This window comes from Acomys russatus, chromosome 13 (genome assembly GCF_903995435.1).
Source record: "Acomys russatus chromosome 13, mAcoRus1.1, whole genome shotgun sequence".
NCBI lineage: Eukaryota > Metazoa > Chordata > Mammalia > Rodentia > Muridae > Acomys > Acomys russatus.
In genome coordinates, this window is record NC_067149.1 from 60737524 (window position 1) to 60750942 (window position 13419).

Sequence of the window (13419 nt, forward strand, 5' to 3'; positions counted from 1 at the left end):
GCGTTCTAGCGCTGACATGCAGAGGCATGAGTGCCACAGTCTTCTTTTTCGTTATCTCACTATGTGTGTTTGCTGCTTTCAGTCGCTTCAAAGTTGAAGAGTCATTGCCTTGTGGCTGTGTGCCCAGGCTTTCCGTGTTTCACAATCCGATTTAGCAGAGAGGCGAAAGTGTTTTGAGAAGAAAGGAACTTTGCTCTTCTTGGCCAAGGGCCCATGGTGGGAAAGAGCAGTGTTTCTCAACTGGACAGGGCATCTCGACTGTGAGATACTGTACCAGTGTGAGATACAGCAGCAAGAGTTACAGGAAAAGCTTCCATGAGACCACAGTTCTCTGCCCAGGTAGTACAGAAACCCGGGAAGGTGAGGACAGCGTTCCAGCCTGGCGGAGTCTCCAGTCTCCACTGTGCCACCAGGCCTTATTACTACCCTACCAAAGCAGCTTCTTTTCTGGAAAGTAGAGAAAAATCTTTGTTGTGCAAGTCTTTGATCCCAAGCACTTCCCAGTCAACTGGCTGGCATCCCTTTGCTCTCTTCTGACAGGAATCCTTGGTAGGTGAACAGAACCTTGCGTAGTGGTGACGGTCCCTGGAGAGGGCCTGGGGCTCAGAGGGCAGACTAGAAAACCCAGGGGCACATAGCTGCAAACACTTTGGAAAAAACAGAGAACCACAGTTTTGGGCTTTTGGTTTAAAGGTTTCATTGTCCATATCCCAAGGCTTGACAGTTGGCTGCTTTTGTCACCTTCAGCACTGAGGTGATGGCAAACTGGGCAGGCAACAGTAGGTGGTACCGACTAGTGCCACATCTTCTACAGGCCTCAAGTTCTGGTCTTCCTAGCCCCACAGTGACAGGTGTACAGATCTCAGGTCTAGGGTACGGATCCTCAGCCTTAGCAGGGACTGGTGGTCTTCATTGGCTCATCAGACAGGTCAACACAAGTAGTCAAGAAGGTAGGTATGATGATGTAGCACTCGGGAGGCTGTGGTACGGGTGCAGTGAGGGTGAGGCTAATCTGGGCTGCATTTCGAGACTGTCTCCAAAGACTACACACACAGTATGGACAATAAAAGGCTACTCAAAGAAGGCTTTTGATGCTGTCATACCAGGAAGCTGCACAGCAAGGTGCCTCTTGCTGTTTTATGAAGTATTCCACAAAAGGAGTGTTGTCAGGGATCAGGGATCACAGAGCAGAGGGTCATATAAATGAAGGACTTGTACCCACTATAGCATAGTCTTGCATGCAAACAGGAAGCTGCATTTGCACCAATCACAGAGTCCATATGCAAACCTGGGACTGTGTTCACCAGCTGAGCTGTGGGACCCCCCCAGAGGAACTGCTCCCCTCTCATCATGTGGAAAAGGATAGAGGTTTCCAGAACTCATCCAGGCTTGGAATGACTAAGCATCTGCTGCAGTCAGGAGCCAGAGCTGTGTGTTGGTAGCTAGCAGCCATGGTGGTGCTGTGTTCTTACTTGAGGTGTCCATGAAGGATTCAGATGCAGGAGCTGACATGACAGTACTCCGTCTGGGTGATTAGGGTAGCATCTAACAGCTGCCATTACTCTGCCCACTAACATATCTGCTGACATAAAAGGAGATCGGGTATATGAAACCTTCGAAGACCCCCAAATTGCATACTTAATGACTAGAGCAGCGTCCCGGTGGGAGCGTGTTTACCAAGCACTCACATGGTACAGGCAAGGCACTGGTGATTATTAAAGTATTCCTTACTCACTTAGTATATAAACGAGTCCTGTGGGGTAGGATCTACCAGTATTGTTTTTAGGGTGTGGTGGCACATACCTGTAATGCCCACATTTCAGGGGTAGAGTCAGGAGGATCAGGAGTTCATGGCCAGCAGGGGTTACACAGACAATCTTGTTTTACAGGTATGGTAGCTCAGTTAATTGGTAGCTAGTGAGTGGTCTGTTGAAATCTTCCTGGACTCCAGGCTACGTCCAGAGTTCTGTGAACTCAGCTTCCCTGTGTCCTCCCAGGGCATAGCTGCCTCCACACTGTGGGACTGGGCATAATGCCAGTCTAGATAAGGGCAGTAAAAGGGATAGATGACTCAGCAGGATCCTCCTTGTAATTATCTCTTTCATGTTATCTGTGACCAAATAGCCAGATTTTTATTGCCGCTTTTCTTAGATTGTTTCTACCTAAATCTAAGGAAGACTCAAATCACCCAATGACTCTGCTGTTTGTTTGTTTGTTTGTTTAATTGCCACTTGAGCCCACCTGGACACCTTCCTTCATATCAAGCTTTAAGTGAGTTTGTTTACATCATTAAGGGCCCTAGCATTGTTCTGGTTTCTATTAGGGGTAGGAGGCTCATGACAAAAGAAAAACGACCTACCTTGCCTTCCTTCGTGTTGTCAGTGTCTCCCATTTCTTAGTGTTCTTACCATTAGTTCTCATCACGTGGTCCCCCTATACCTGGGAAATGGAAGATGCCTGAGAAAGGAGGTTCATGGGCCATGGAGAATAATAGCAAGGACTTGGTGCTGGCTAGTTTCCCAGAATCACTGGCCTGAGGAGTTCGCCCACATTCCTCGCCTCCTAGCAGTGCCACTTGTGTCAGCTCCCTGTGTATTGCTTACGGATTCCGTAAACCCATCATTGCCTTTTCTTTCTAAATGCTGACACCTCTGTGTTTCCCCACTAAGCATTCTGGAAGGTTCCTGATTTTTCTCTCCATCTCCATCACTGGTTTCCATCATGCTAAACAAAAAACAACCACCACCAAAACCTTTCTGAACTTTCTTTCGTTCCAGCACTAAATAGGTTTTGTTCTAGAAACAATCACAGAGACTGCTATTTTGAAGGTTGTTAAATTGCAAAATTTCTACATTATAATCTTCTTGAGCTTTTTTTGTTGTTGTTGTTTTGTTTTAAAAATTAAAGTCCTTGTATTTTTTTCAGATCTCTGTTCAGACACAAGGAGCATAGGGATCCTTTTTTAAGCTAATTAACTTTACAGGAGCTCTGAAGGCTAGGGCATTTTACCATGACTTTTATTCCCCCAATATCAGAGCAATAGCAGATATAGTAAAAACTATCGAAAGTGTTATCTTGCTTGGAGATAGCACACTACGCTGTCAAGATCATGAACTCATACAAGTGGATCAATGTACTGTCATATGTGGGTTATAAATAATCAAGAGCACAGCAGGCCCTTTATGTCATGAATTTCAGCCAACTGTAGATAAAAACACCAGAAGAAAAACTGCATCTGTGTTGAACGTGTATAGAAGTTTTCCTTCTCACTAATTTCTAAACAGTTTTGCATTACTATTTGCGTGGTGTATACACAACATCAGGTGTTATAAATGATGTCGAGATGTACCTAGTCTTCTCTCTCTCTCTCTCCCTCTCTCTCTCTCTCTCTTTCTCTCTCTCTCTCTCTCTCTCTCTCTCTCTCTCTCTCTTCGCTCTCTCTCTCTCTCTCTCCCTCTCCCTCTCTCTCTCTTTCTCTTTCTCTCTCTCTCTCTCTCTCTCTCTCTCTCTCTCTCATTCTCTCAGCTTTCTTGTTTAGCTGGTTCCTCTCACATCAATCAACAGGTCCTTATAGACATGGCAACAGGCCAATCTGGTTGTGGCACTCTTTCAGCTGAGGTTCCCTCTTCCTTGCGAATTTCGGTTTATTCAGGTCCACAATAAAAACTACCTAGCAAAGATGATTTAAGGGATTGCAACCTAAGTGGGAGACACCGCACAGGCATAGAATTTGTTATCTCCAGGAGGATTCTGAAACCATGGGGCCCATGGGAGGATTGTGTATTTTCTGCTAGACTACATGCAAAGAGCACATTTTTATCTTAAGGGACAATAATCATCGTTTTCCCTAGGAAGCTTCAGTTGTATTATCAGTAAGATGGCAAGGCCCCTAGCATGATATAACTAGGAGGAAGAAAGAGTGTCAGGGGTCAGAACTGTGACCACGTGGGTCAGCCATAAGTAGACATGCAGTTTTCAGTTGAGCTAGCATTAAACAGTCAAGAGGTTGAATTGCAAAAGGAGCAAGTCTCCTCGAGGAATTAGCACAGTGTGTTAGCATGTGAACGAGACATCAGAGACCTGGGTTGGTGTCTCAGCCCCCACATCCTGTTTCTATGAACTTGGTTACAATGTCATGCTCACAAACATTAGATAAGGCTTTGCAGCAAAGTCCAAGGTTTCACTGGACACAACAAACTCTTACAAAATTAAATGTCCGTGGGGGATGTTTTCTATCAGATTTCCCCAGCAACACTTAGACAATTGTCTGACCGGAAACAAATGGAAAGATAGATGTTCCTTATAGACAATGGGCAAATGGACAAAGTTTCTGGAGGCGGAGCTATGTAGCTGCAGGAAGGAGTTTAAGGGCAGGAATGAAGACACCATACAGAAGCCATGAAGATTAAATGCTGCCTAAGGTCAGTGTGAGAATATGCAAACTATAGGAAATAGATAAAGGCAAGGGTCAGGGGTCAGAGGGTGAGGGGCTCAGATGTTTAGCCTTATCCTAAACTCTCATCAATTTTGACTTGACTGTGTCCTTTCTCCTGAGTACAGTATATATACCTCTACCTCCAGGCCCCTCCAGCTTTCCATTTATTGTACTTGTTTGCTTTTTATTTGTTCGTTTGCTTAGTGTGTGCCCATTTCCTTGCTTGTACATACTTCCTCATGTGTCTGAATGAGCTGGGCAACGTTCAGGAGTTCCAGGAGATTCTCTCCTTCCACCATATGGGTGCCAGGCACTGAACTCAGGCTGTCAGCTTCAGCAGCTAGCATCCTTACCCATGAAGCCATCTCGCCGGCCCCTCAGTTTTCCTCCTGACAGCTTCTGGATGGACATGAATCTGGACTGTGATATGACTCTAACTGTCCTGCAGAGCTGGTCCTTTTTCCCTGCCTCCTCTTTCTGCATGCAGAGTTTCCTCACTGTGGGCTTATGGGTCTGGTCCTGGAATGTTTCCACTGTCTTCTCTTCCTCCAGCTGTGCTGCTCTTAGGATGGTGACAAGGGTATCATGAAGTTTATTGATCCATGTCTTGTGGTACAAGTCTGCAGTTTTGGTACTTGGGAGGCAGAGACTGGAGGATTAAGAGTTCAAAGTTATTCTCTGCATATGTTTCCTGAGAGCCATGCCCCCACCCAATGAACAAATAAATAAAGAATAAAATAATAAACTATGAATAGTTCCCTTGCCATAGTTCATTACTATTATTTTTATTGCTATTTTTTTCACATTTAAGTCTGATAGTACATTTGTGTTAGATATTAATACTCCTAGGCTTTTAGCTAGAAACCTAGGGCATGTTCCAGATCTTAGGCATTCTCAGTCACATGGCAGTCCTGCTGTGGGCTGAGCATGATGCTTTTGTAGATTCTGAGTGACTATTGCACTATGATTGAACACTTTGTTTTTCCTGGTACAAATCCATGTTTTCTTCCATCTCTGGGGCATTTTGACTGCTTTTATGCTCTAATAACTCTTACTCTTTCCTTTAGTATTTTTTGCGTATCTTCATTTTTATGAGTACGGAACTGTGGAAATTATTATGCTGTACATTCTAATTAATATTCTAATAATATACTGTTGTTTCTAACTAATGAATTAAATTATTTGAAACAAGATTCCACTCTGTAACCCAAGCAGACCTGAAACTTACTGTGTAGCCTATGGTGGCCTTAAACTCAGAGCAATCTTCTACTAGTAACTCAACAGTTGTGATTATAGGAGCGAATCATTGTGTCTTGCTTCTATTTTGAAAAATTTGTGATGACGTAATGATTTCCCTTGTAAAGAGCCCATGACTTATTCTTAGAGAACAATGTGGTTAGTGCTGTGATGTCAGCACATTAAGTAATACCCAAGTTACCTGGGGTGTTTCTGCCTTCCCTGTCTTGTCTATAGTCATCGAAAGATTGAGATCAAGACCGAAAGCATGGCTGACCTGAAGCAACTCATGGACAATGAAGTATTGATGGCCTTTTCCACCTACGCAACCATCATTCTTACCAAGATGATGCTCATGAGCTTTGTAACGGCCTTGAAGAGGATAAACAACAAGGTGAGCTCTCCAAGGCAACATTGGTTGACTTTTAAGGGTTAGAAGTCTGGAAAAGAGCCTAGTTAATTTTCATTAACATCTATCTATCTATCTATCTATCTATCTATCTATCTATCTATCTAATAAAGCTCATTCAATAGCAAGTTGTGCTTGCTATGCTGAGAACAGGGTCTGAAATTGTCTGGCCCAGGTGGTTCTCATGATGCAAGCCTTTTTTGTTGTTGTTATTTCTTTCTTTTTCTTTTTGTTTTGTTGTTTGTTTTTTCTTTGAGACAGGGTTTCTCTGTGTAGCTGTGGCTGTCCTGGACTTGCTTTTTTAGACCAGGCTGGCCTGGAACTCACAGCAATCCACCTGCCCCTGCTTCCTTGAGTACTGGGATTATAAGTGTGCACCATGCCTGGCTTACACAAGACTGTTTTGTTTTCATGATGAAACCACTGGTAGTGACACTGTTAACAAACTCAGAGGAACTGAAGCCTGATTTTAAGGAAACTGGAAGAGAGGAGGCAAGTAGTTGCTGAAGCCAGTGTGGTCTTCTGTTGCCTAGTGTCATGGAAGGGGAGGTTTAGATGACAGACATATATTCCTCGGCTCTGCAGGGTGGCAAGCCCAAGATCAAGGTGCCAGATCAGATGTGTATTGAGGGACAGATTCTGGATCTGAATGGAACCACCCTCTCTGTGTCCATACTATTTGAAAAGAAAAAGAGGAGAGGAGAGGAGAGGATCAGTCCTGTCTCTTTCTATAAAAACATTCATCCCATTGAGGAGGGTCACATCCGCATAACCTGATGAGGTCACATAGGACCCTCCTCCAGACACCATCACAATGGGCATTAGGCTTCAGCTTATGCCTTCTGTGAGGGCAGAAATATAAATAAAAAAAAATAGCTCACTCAGCATTGCATAACAATGAAGCATGGGGCTGAGATGAAAACTCACCTTGGGATAAGGGATGTAGCTCCATGGTAGGGTGCTTACTTGGAATCACAAGGCTCTGATTTCAGTTTCCAGCATCCTCTACCCATTTCAGATTGGTTTAACCCCCAAATTTGCATATTTTCACTTGGGATCTGTTTATTTCTTTAGTCAAAATTCATATGTTGGACATCCAGGGCAGTTCAGGCACTCATTTAGAGGGCGTCATGAGGAACAAGGCCAATAGAACTAATCTTAGGACCTGACTCTGTGTCCTGTCATGGCTCCTCACTTCGCCTTAACATCTCAATGTGAAATAAATACTCATATATTAAGAATATATTATAATATTTATGAGATTTTCAAGCTAAAATTAAAACTATTTTTATAGTCTGTGTTTTTCTTTATTATAAATTATTAAGCAGTGAATCCTACTTAAGGATTTTAAATGCATATTTCAAATTTCAAGGGATGGGTGAAATGATTTCAAACAGCATAGTAATTATAGGAAGGACTCCATGAACAGATGCCCCCAAATGCAACCTTGTTGCTCACTGGAATGCATTTCATCTGTTTATATTTTTACTGTGTTAGTCAACACAAAGGTCTATGCACAAGAGAAACAGAGGACATTTCCACATGCCCATGAAGACAGAATGCTTACTCCATCTCTTACCACTTCCTGCTGCTTGCCTCTGCTTGCAGCATTGGGAAGCAAAGGCGTTACTTGCTGAAGCTGAGCACCTACAATGCTGATACACTTCGGGGGTGGGGGTGTCAAGGATGCCAGGGTGCCATGTTGATAGCCTGCTATGGCTGAGAATTATGTCTCTTTTCTGTTTTACTTTCCTGCTATTATTTAAATTATTTAATTTATCAGTGTGTGTGTGTGTGTGTGTGTGTGTGTGTATGTGTGAGAGAGAGAGAGAGAGAGAGGGAGGCAGATCATATGTGCATGTGAGTGCAGGTGATCATTTGGGAGTCACTTCTCTCCTACTTGTACCTATGGCTTTTGGAACTTGAAGTGATCAGGCCTGTGCAGCATACTCTTTTACCCATAGAAGTGTCTTACTGCTCCCCTTTCAAGGTTTTATTACTTAGCCTTTATTAAAGATTTTATTTGTGTTGCTTTTTAAAAAGTTTTCATGTTGATAAAAATTCAGGTTTAAATTGCACATGCTCTCCCTCCTCCTTCCTCCTGTGTGTGGTTTATTAGTCTATAGTTTCTTTCCATGAGGACAAATCAGGCGTCTTGTGTTTTGTTTATTAACATTTAAATTACTGGGGCTGGGGATATCACTCAGTCAGTAAATGCTTGCTGTACAAGCATGAGGATCTGAGTTCTATTTTTAGTATCCATAATAGAAATGCCACTTATGGTGGGATGAGATTATAATCTCGCCAATGAAGAGGTGGAGACTGAAGGATCCCTGAGGCTCACTGTCTGCCAGCCTCACTACTCTGGGAAGCTCTAAGCTACTAAGATTGTCCTAAAAAGCAATGCTAACAGCATTTCCCAAATAAAATAAAACATGAATATCTAAGGCCTGTACATGTACATTCATATATATATCTATATATCTATATTCACATGTGTGCCATATTAACATGCATTCATATACACACATGCCCAATTGCAAATTAGCAAACAGGTGGATACCTACCCCTACTTCTCCATCACCTTCCACAGAATTTCGGATTAGGATACTCTTCTTTGTTTTATGTTGTTATGTTGATGCTAGTTGAACCTAGGGCCTTGAGTTCTGTCCTCGTGCTATCCCCAGTACACGTGTGTTTCCTTCTTCTATTTCTTTTGGTATTTGGAATAGGTTTTTGCCAACCCAGAAGACTGTGTTGCCTTTGCCAAGGGAGAGAATGCCAAGAAGTTTCTTCAGGTTGATGAAAGGGTGGAACGTGTACGAAGGTAAGCCAGTGTCCCTGGGAATTCCTCACTCAAGAGCTGTGCCCGAGGAGTCCAGCCAAGATCTCAGGGTCTTAGAGAAGAAAGGAGGAAGTCAGTAATTTGTCCATGTAGTGAACTACAGCAAGTTAGGCCCCTAGAGTTCTCCATGCCATGTTGCAGTTGCTCTTGTCACCAATTTTGTTATAATTCTGTACGGACTTTGCTGAGGGTGGTATCTGTGTTCTGTTTGGGGATACATGAAAATAATAGTACACAGGAGGTAAAATACAGGCAGTAGATTCTTGCAGCTGTGTCACTTTTCATGAAAATTGAGACTGTAAATTCACGGAAAAGGTCAAAGAGCTATGTGCTTTTGTAGAAGAGTTAAAATATGAAGCTTGAAACTTTTCAGAGAAATAGGAAGATTTCTTCCTTGTGGCGCTTTGTATCCATTTTTCTATTCCTCTGTCAGTGCATCTCATTTGTAGCTATTACACACTTGGTATGTTGCAAACCCAGAGGAAACCGAGGAGAGTTAAGCCAGATTGCATCCTCACAGCTGGGCAGGACCACTAATTTACTTATGATGTCCAAAGCACCTGGGACTGTAGAACTGAAAGTATCTTCTTAGTCTTTGTCATAAAGTCATATGGTATCCCATTTTTATACAGATATTCAATGCCAAATTTCAGGATATAGCTGCCCCCTTTCTGAAATGGGGACCATCAGAACTATGTGCTGTCTTCCCAGCTAGTATTTTACTATGCTCATAGGAGAAGTGGAAAACTTCCAGTCATATTTCAGTCAGTGAAGTTACAGAGAGCTCAGGCATCAGGGGAGTTTTATAGGTACTAAGCAGTCCTGTGATGGAGAGTTAAGATAATAAGTGCAATGCATAGATTTGAATAGATTTGCTCAGTTTGCTGTGAGTGACAATGGAATAGAAATGGAGAGCGAAGGGTTTTCCTTCTGCAAATGGGATGTCAGAAGAACTCTCCAGATCATATTTGTACCATCCTTCTTTCCTTCTTTGTGGAATATCCACATGTTCTCGCACACAATGGGTACAAAGGCTCAGGACTGAAGATGAGCCCTGGAGTGAGTTCATACACTCATGCATGCTTCCTCGTTTTGTATCTTGCTACGCTGCATGCAAAGTTGGTTCCCTTCTCAATTCCCTCCACAAGTAAACTGAAACACCGTGAACAGAATGAACTTGAGTACATCAAAGCACATGAGAGTTGTCGCTGTGAACTACAGACATTCATCAAACAAGAATGTTTTTCTCTGAGGAAGAAATGAGTGCTAGACTCTTAAAACACCCACTTTCGCTTCTGCAGGCTTTGTACGGGGTGCTCAGTTCTCTTACGGAAGCCAGACTTGAAAACAGGTTGTGCCAAGAATATGTATCAGAGATAGTTTCAGGACAGAAGAATCAATGTGAAAATCTCAAACTGTGTTAGGTGCTATGATGGGAGAGAATCAAGATTAGAGAGAGAGAGAGAGACGTCAGACGCTTTAGGGGCATTGCATCATTTAAAGTCTTATCTGGTCCGTCTCACTTTTTCTTTGACAACAGGCAGTTGCACGGTTGATGCTAATCATAGCTTTGTACTCATACACTGAACAGGACTAGAAAACTCCAACAGCACCACACTGCCATTATTAGCTAGATGGAGAGGAACATTCAAGCGTTTTATGCGGAAACTTTAAAAAATGATTTTATTTTGAGAGATCAGATTCTCTTTACTATTTATTCCACCTTTTCTCCTTTCCCTCCTGTGGGTACTTCTAGAGGATAAATCTATAATCTAGTCTGATATTCTTTTCAGACTACAAATAAGTGTTACTGACATCCAATGTTACTGACCTTGGTTCTGGTTGCCTGGAGGATGTACAGTGCCAGTGTTCACAGCGTGCTGGGGTCATCAGAATCTGAACTTCCAGTGTAGCACTAGGCAGCCTTCTACAGAAGCGCCAAGGACCCCATTTTCAGCCACGTATTTTTTGGGAACTGAATGGCTCCATCAAATAAAATACTAATAGTACACATATGAAATGATTTTAAAAGAAGTTTCCAGAACCTCCCAACCTATAATTTTAAACTCGTTGCTCTTTCCATAGTCAAATGGCTACAAATGAAATGGGAGGTACACAGAACGTCAATGCATGTACATATAGGACAAGATGCAGAACTTAAAGTAATATGCAATGACGTGTCAAGAAATGTAACTTAGTGCCAGTTATTTGAGCTCCAGATAGACACTAACCAGTAATTAGAAAGGACTTTACCTATTGGTATATCGACTTTATCTTATTTCACCTCAGTCCTGGAGAAATTCAAGACTGCACACACTCAGGACCATAAGACAGATGAAACTTGAAAGGTAATCAAGAAGACTAGAAAATAAAACGTTATTCTAAAGAACTTGGACTTGGGAAATGCAAGGGATTTATAACACCATCTCCAGAGGTGGAAAAGACCCTTTGCAGCAAGAGTGTGCTGTAGAGACTGAGTGACCCAAGTGAGAGTTCCATGAAGGGGCTGAGCTCTGGGTTAGAGGCTGAGCTAGGTGACATCCTTTGTGGCTTAATTCACGAACAAAGCAGCTACTGGAATGTTCTTATATGTGTATCTTGACCCTACCTTTCTTGAGTTGTCTTCAAAGATCTTCAAAGATGATATGAGGTCATCATACATGTGGTAATCAGACAATGACATGAAGAATGGTCTGTGCCTGTGATGGGTGGTGGGATACAAGGAGTATGTCTCTAAGGTGTTTAGTCATATTTCATGAAGGAAGAAATGATGATAAATTAGTTACTTTGAGAAAACTCTGTGAGAATTTAGCCACAGCAATGTATGTTTAGAATCAGGTCCCTGTTAGAGGGGAGGCCATCAGGGAAATATGATTATGCTGATGCCCGAATCCCTTTCATAGTTGGTCATGCCTTGATAATTCATTTAAAATAATCAGAACCACTATAGTCCAGGTCAGGTGGGTGCTGAAAACCACAAGAGTCTGGTCTGAGAAAGTGGCCTCCTCAGCCTTTGTGGGAAGGTCAATCATAGAGCACTACTCATAATGAGCCATGGGGGATCAAACCAGGCAGAAAGTGGGAGGAAATGTATCAAATGCCCGGCAACAGAACCCAGGATCTGCATATAAATGGTGCCAACAAAGTGAGCTTGGCAGGTTGGGAGCACAGAAGGAATAGGAGAACAGGGATGTAACCACCACATAGCACCAAGGCCTGCTGTGTGCGTAGTACCTGGGTGGGCTTCAGACCTGGAGGTCTATGGAAACCAGGCCTTTCTGGGAGAGTAACAAGTTATCTGTGAAGACTTTGTGGAGAGGAAAAGGAAAGAAGATTAAATTGGAGGGCCAAGCAATTCCAGTCAAAGAGATGCCCCATGCTGCTGCCTTTTCTCCAGCCCCACTTCCCTCTCAGTGAGCGTGACTCTGCTTTAATATTTGCATATCAGTGTTTAATATCTGTTTGGAAGCCTCTGAATGTAGGCTCAGAAGGAAGTGCTATAATTGGTGGCAGGGTTTTCCTTTTATAGCTTCTTCCCCAACTTTGAGGTTCTTCTCCATATTAAAATGTTGGGAAGGAAAACCCAGACATGCTCCAAAGTGGAGGTGAAGGGCTGAGAAGATGGCTTGTCCTGAGAGCACCGGGGTGGAGCTCATTCTCCAGAAACCACACTCGAAGAGCCAGGAGTGCTAGAGGATCTCATAACCCCAGGGCTGGGGAGGCAGACCCAGGCCAATTCCTGGGGCCCCCTGGCCATTCAGCCTAGCCAACTCAGTGAGTTCTGCTCCAATGAGACCCTATGTCTTGTAAAAACATATAAGTGGAGGGTTTCTGAAGAGCACTACCAGAGCTTTTCCTTTGGTCTCTTGGTGCACCTGTAGTTACTTGTGCACTCATGAACACCATATAATGTGGACATAGACACACAAGTGAACACAGAAATGAAGGTGACAGTATCTCTATTGTCTTCAGAAGGTTTCTGAGGACCAAAGAAATCATCCCCAAGTACAGTAGAAGGCCCTTCCCTAGCGCACAGCATTTCTGTACCTCCTCATGTGCCCCTCCATTCCCTTGGGTTGTTTGATGAGAGAAGTTGGGGGAGGGGGCACATCTAGGTCTTCTCCAGGTCTCTGTTTATTTCCTTCTACCTTTATGTTGTCATAATTTTCATCTTGAACTCTTTAGAGAAAGCAGGAATAGAAAGAAAGAAAATGTCACTCAGAGGGTACTGTGCATTTATGTCAAAACAGAGGGCAGTAACATGACACAAAACTTTCCTTTCTGAGAGGTGTAGCAACAGCTGCTGTGGCTACCAAATTCTAGTCTAGGCTGTAAAGCAATTACTAATTCTGTGTCTAATAAAGGACACTGGATTTAGTAATTAGGAATGTACAACTTTTGAGGTCAACAATAGATCACTGATCTTTCCAGAAAAGCCTAAGGTGCCACAAGCCGGAGGGAAAATTCTGACTGAAATATGTTTTCCATTTTTGC

At 42.9% G+C, this 13419-nt stretch overlaps 1 protein-coding gene across 1 annotated transcript in view; it reads left to right on the plus strand.

Moving 5' to 3' along the window:
* Positions 1-5880: 5880 nt before the first annotated feature.
* Mgst1 (microsomal glutathione S-transferase 1) overlaps positions 5881-13419 on the plus strand; it is an 8628-nt gene continuing 1089 nt past the window's right edge. Inside the window, exons 1-2 of the mRNA XM_051155518.1 lie at positions 5881-6065; positions 8813-8907. Of these exons, the coding sequence (XP_051011475.1) occupies positions 5940-6065; positions 8813-8907 (221 nt within the window). The 5' untranslated portion in view covers positions 5881-5939. The remainder of the gene's footprint in view (positions 6066-8812; positions 8908-13419) is intronic.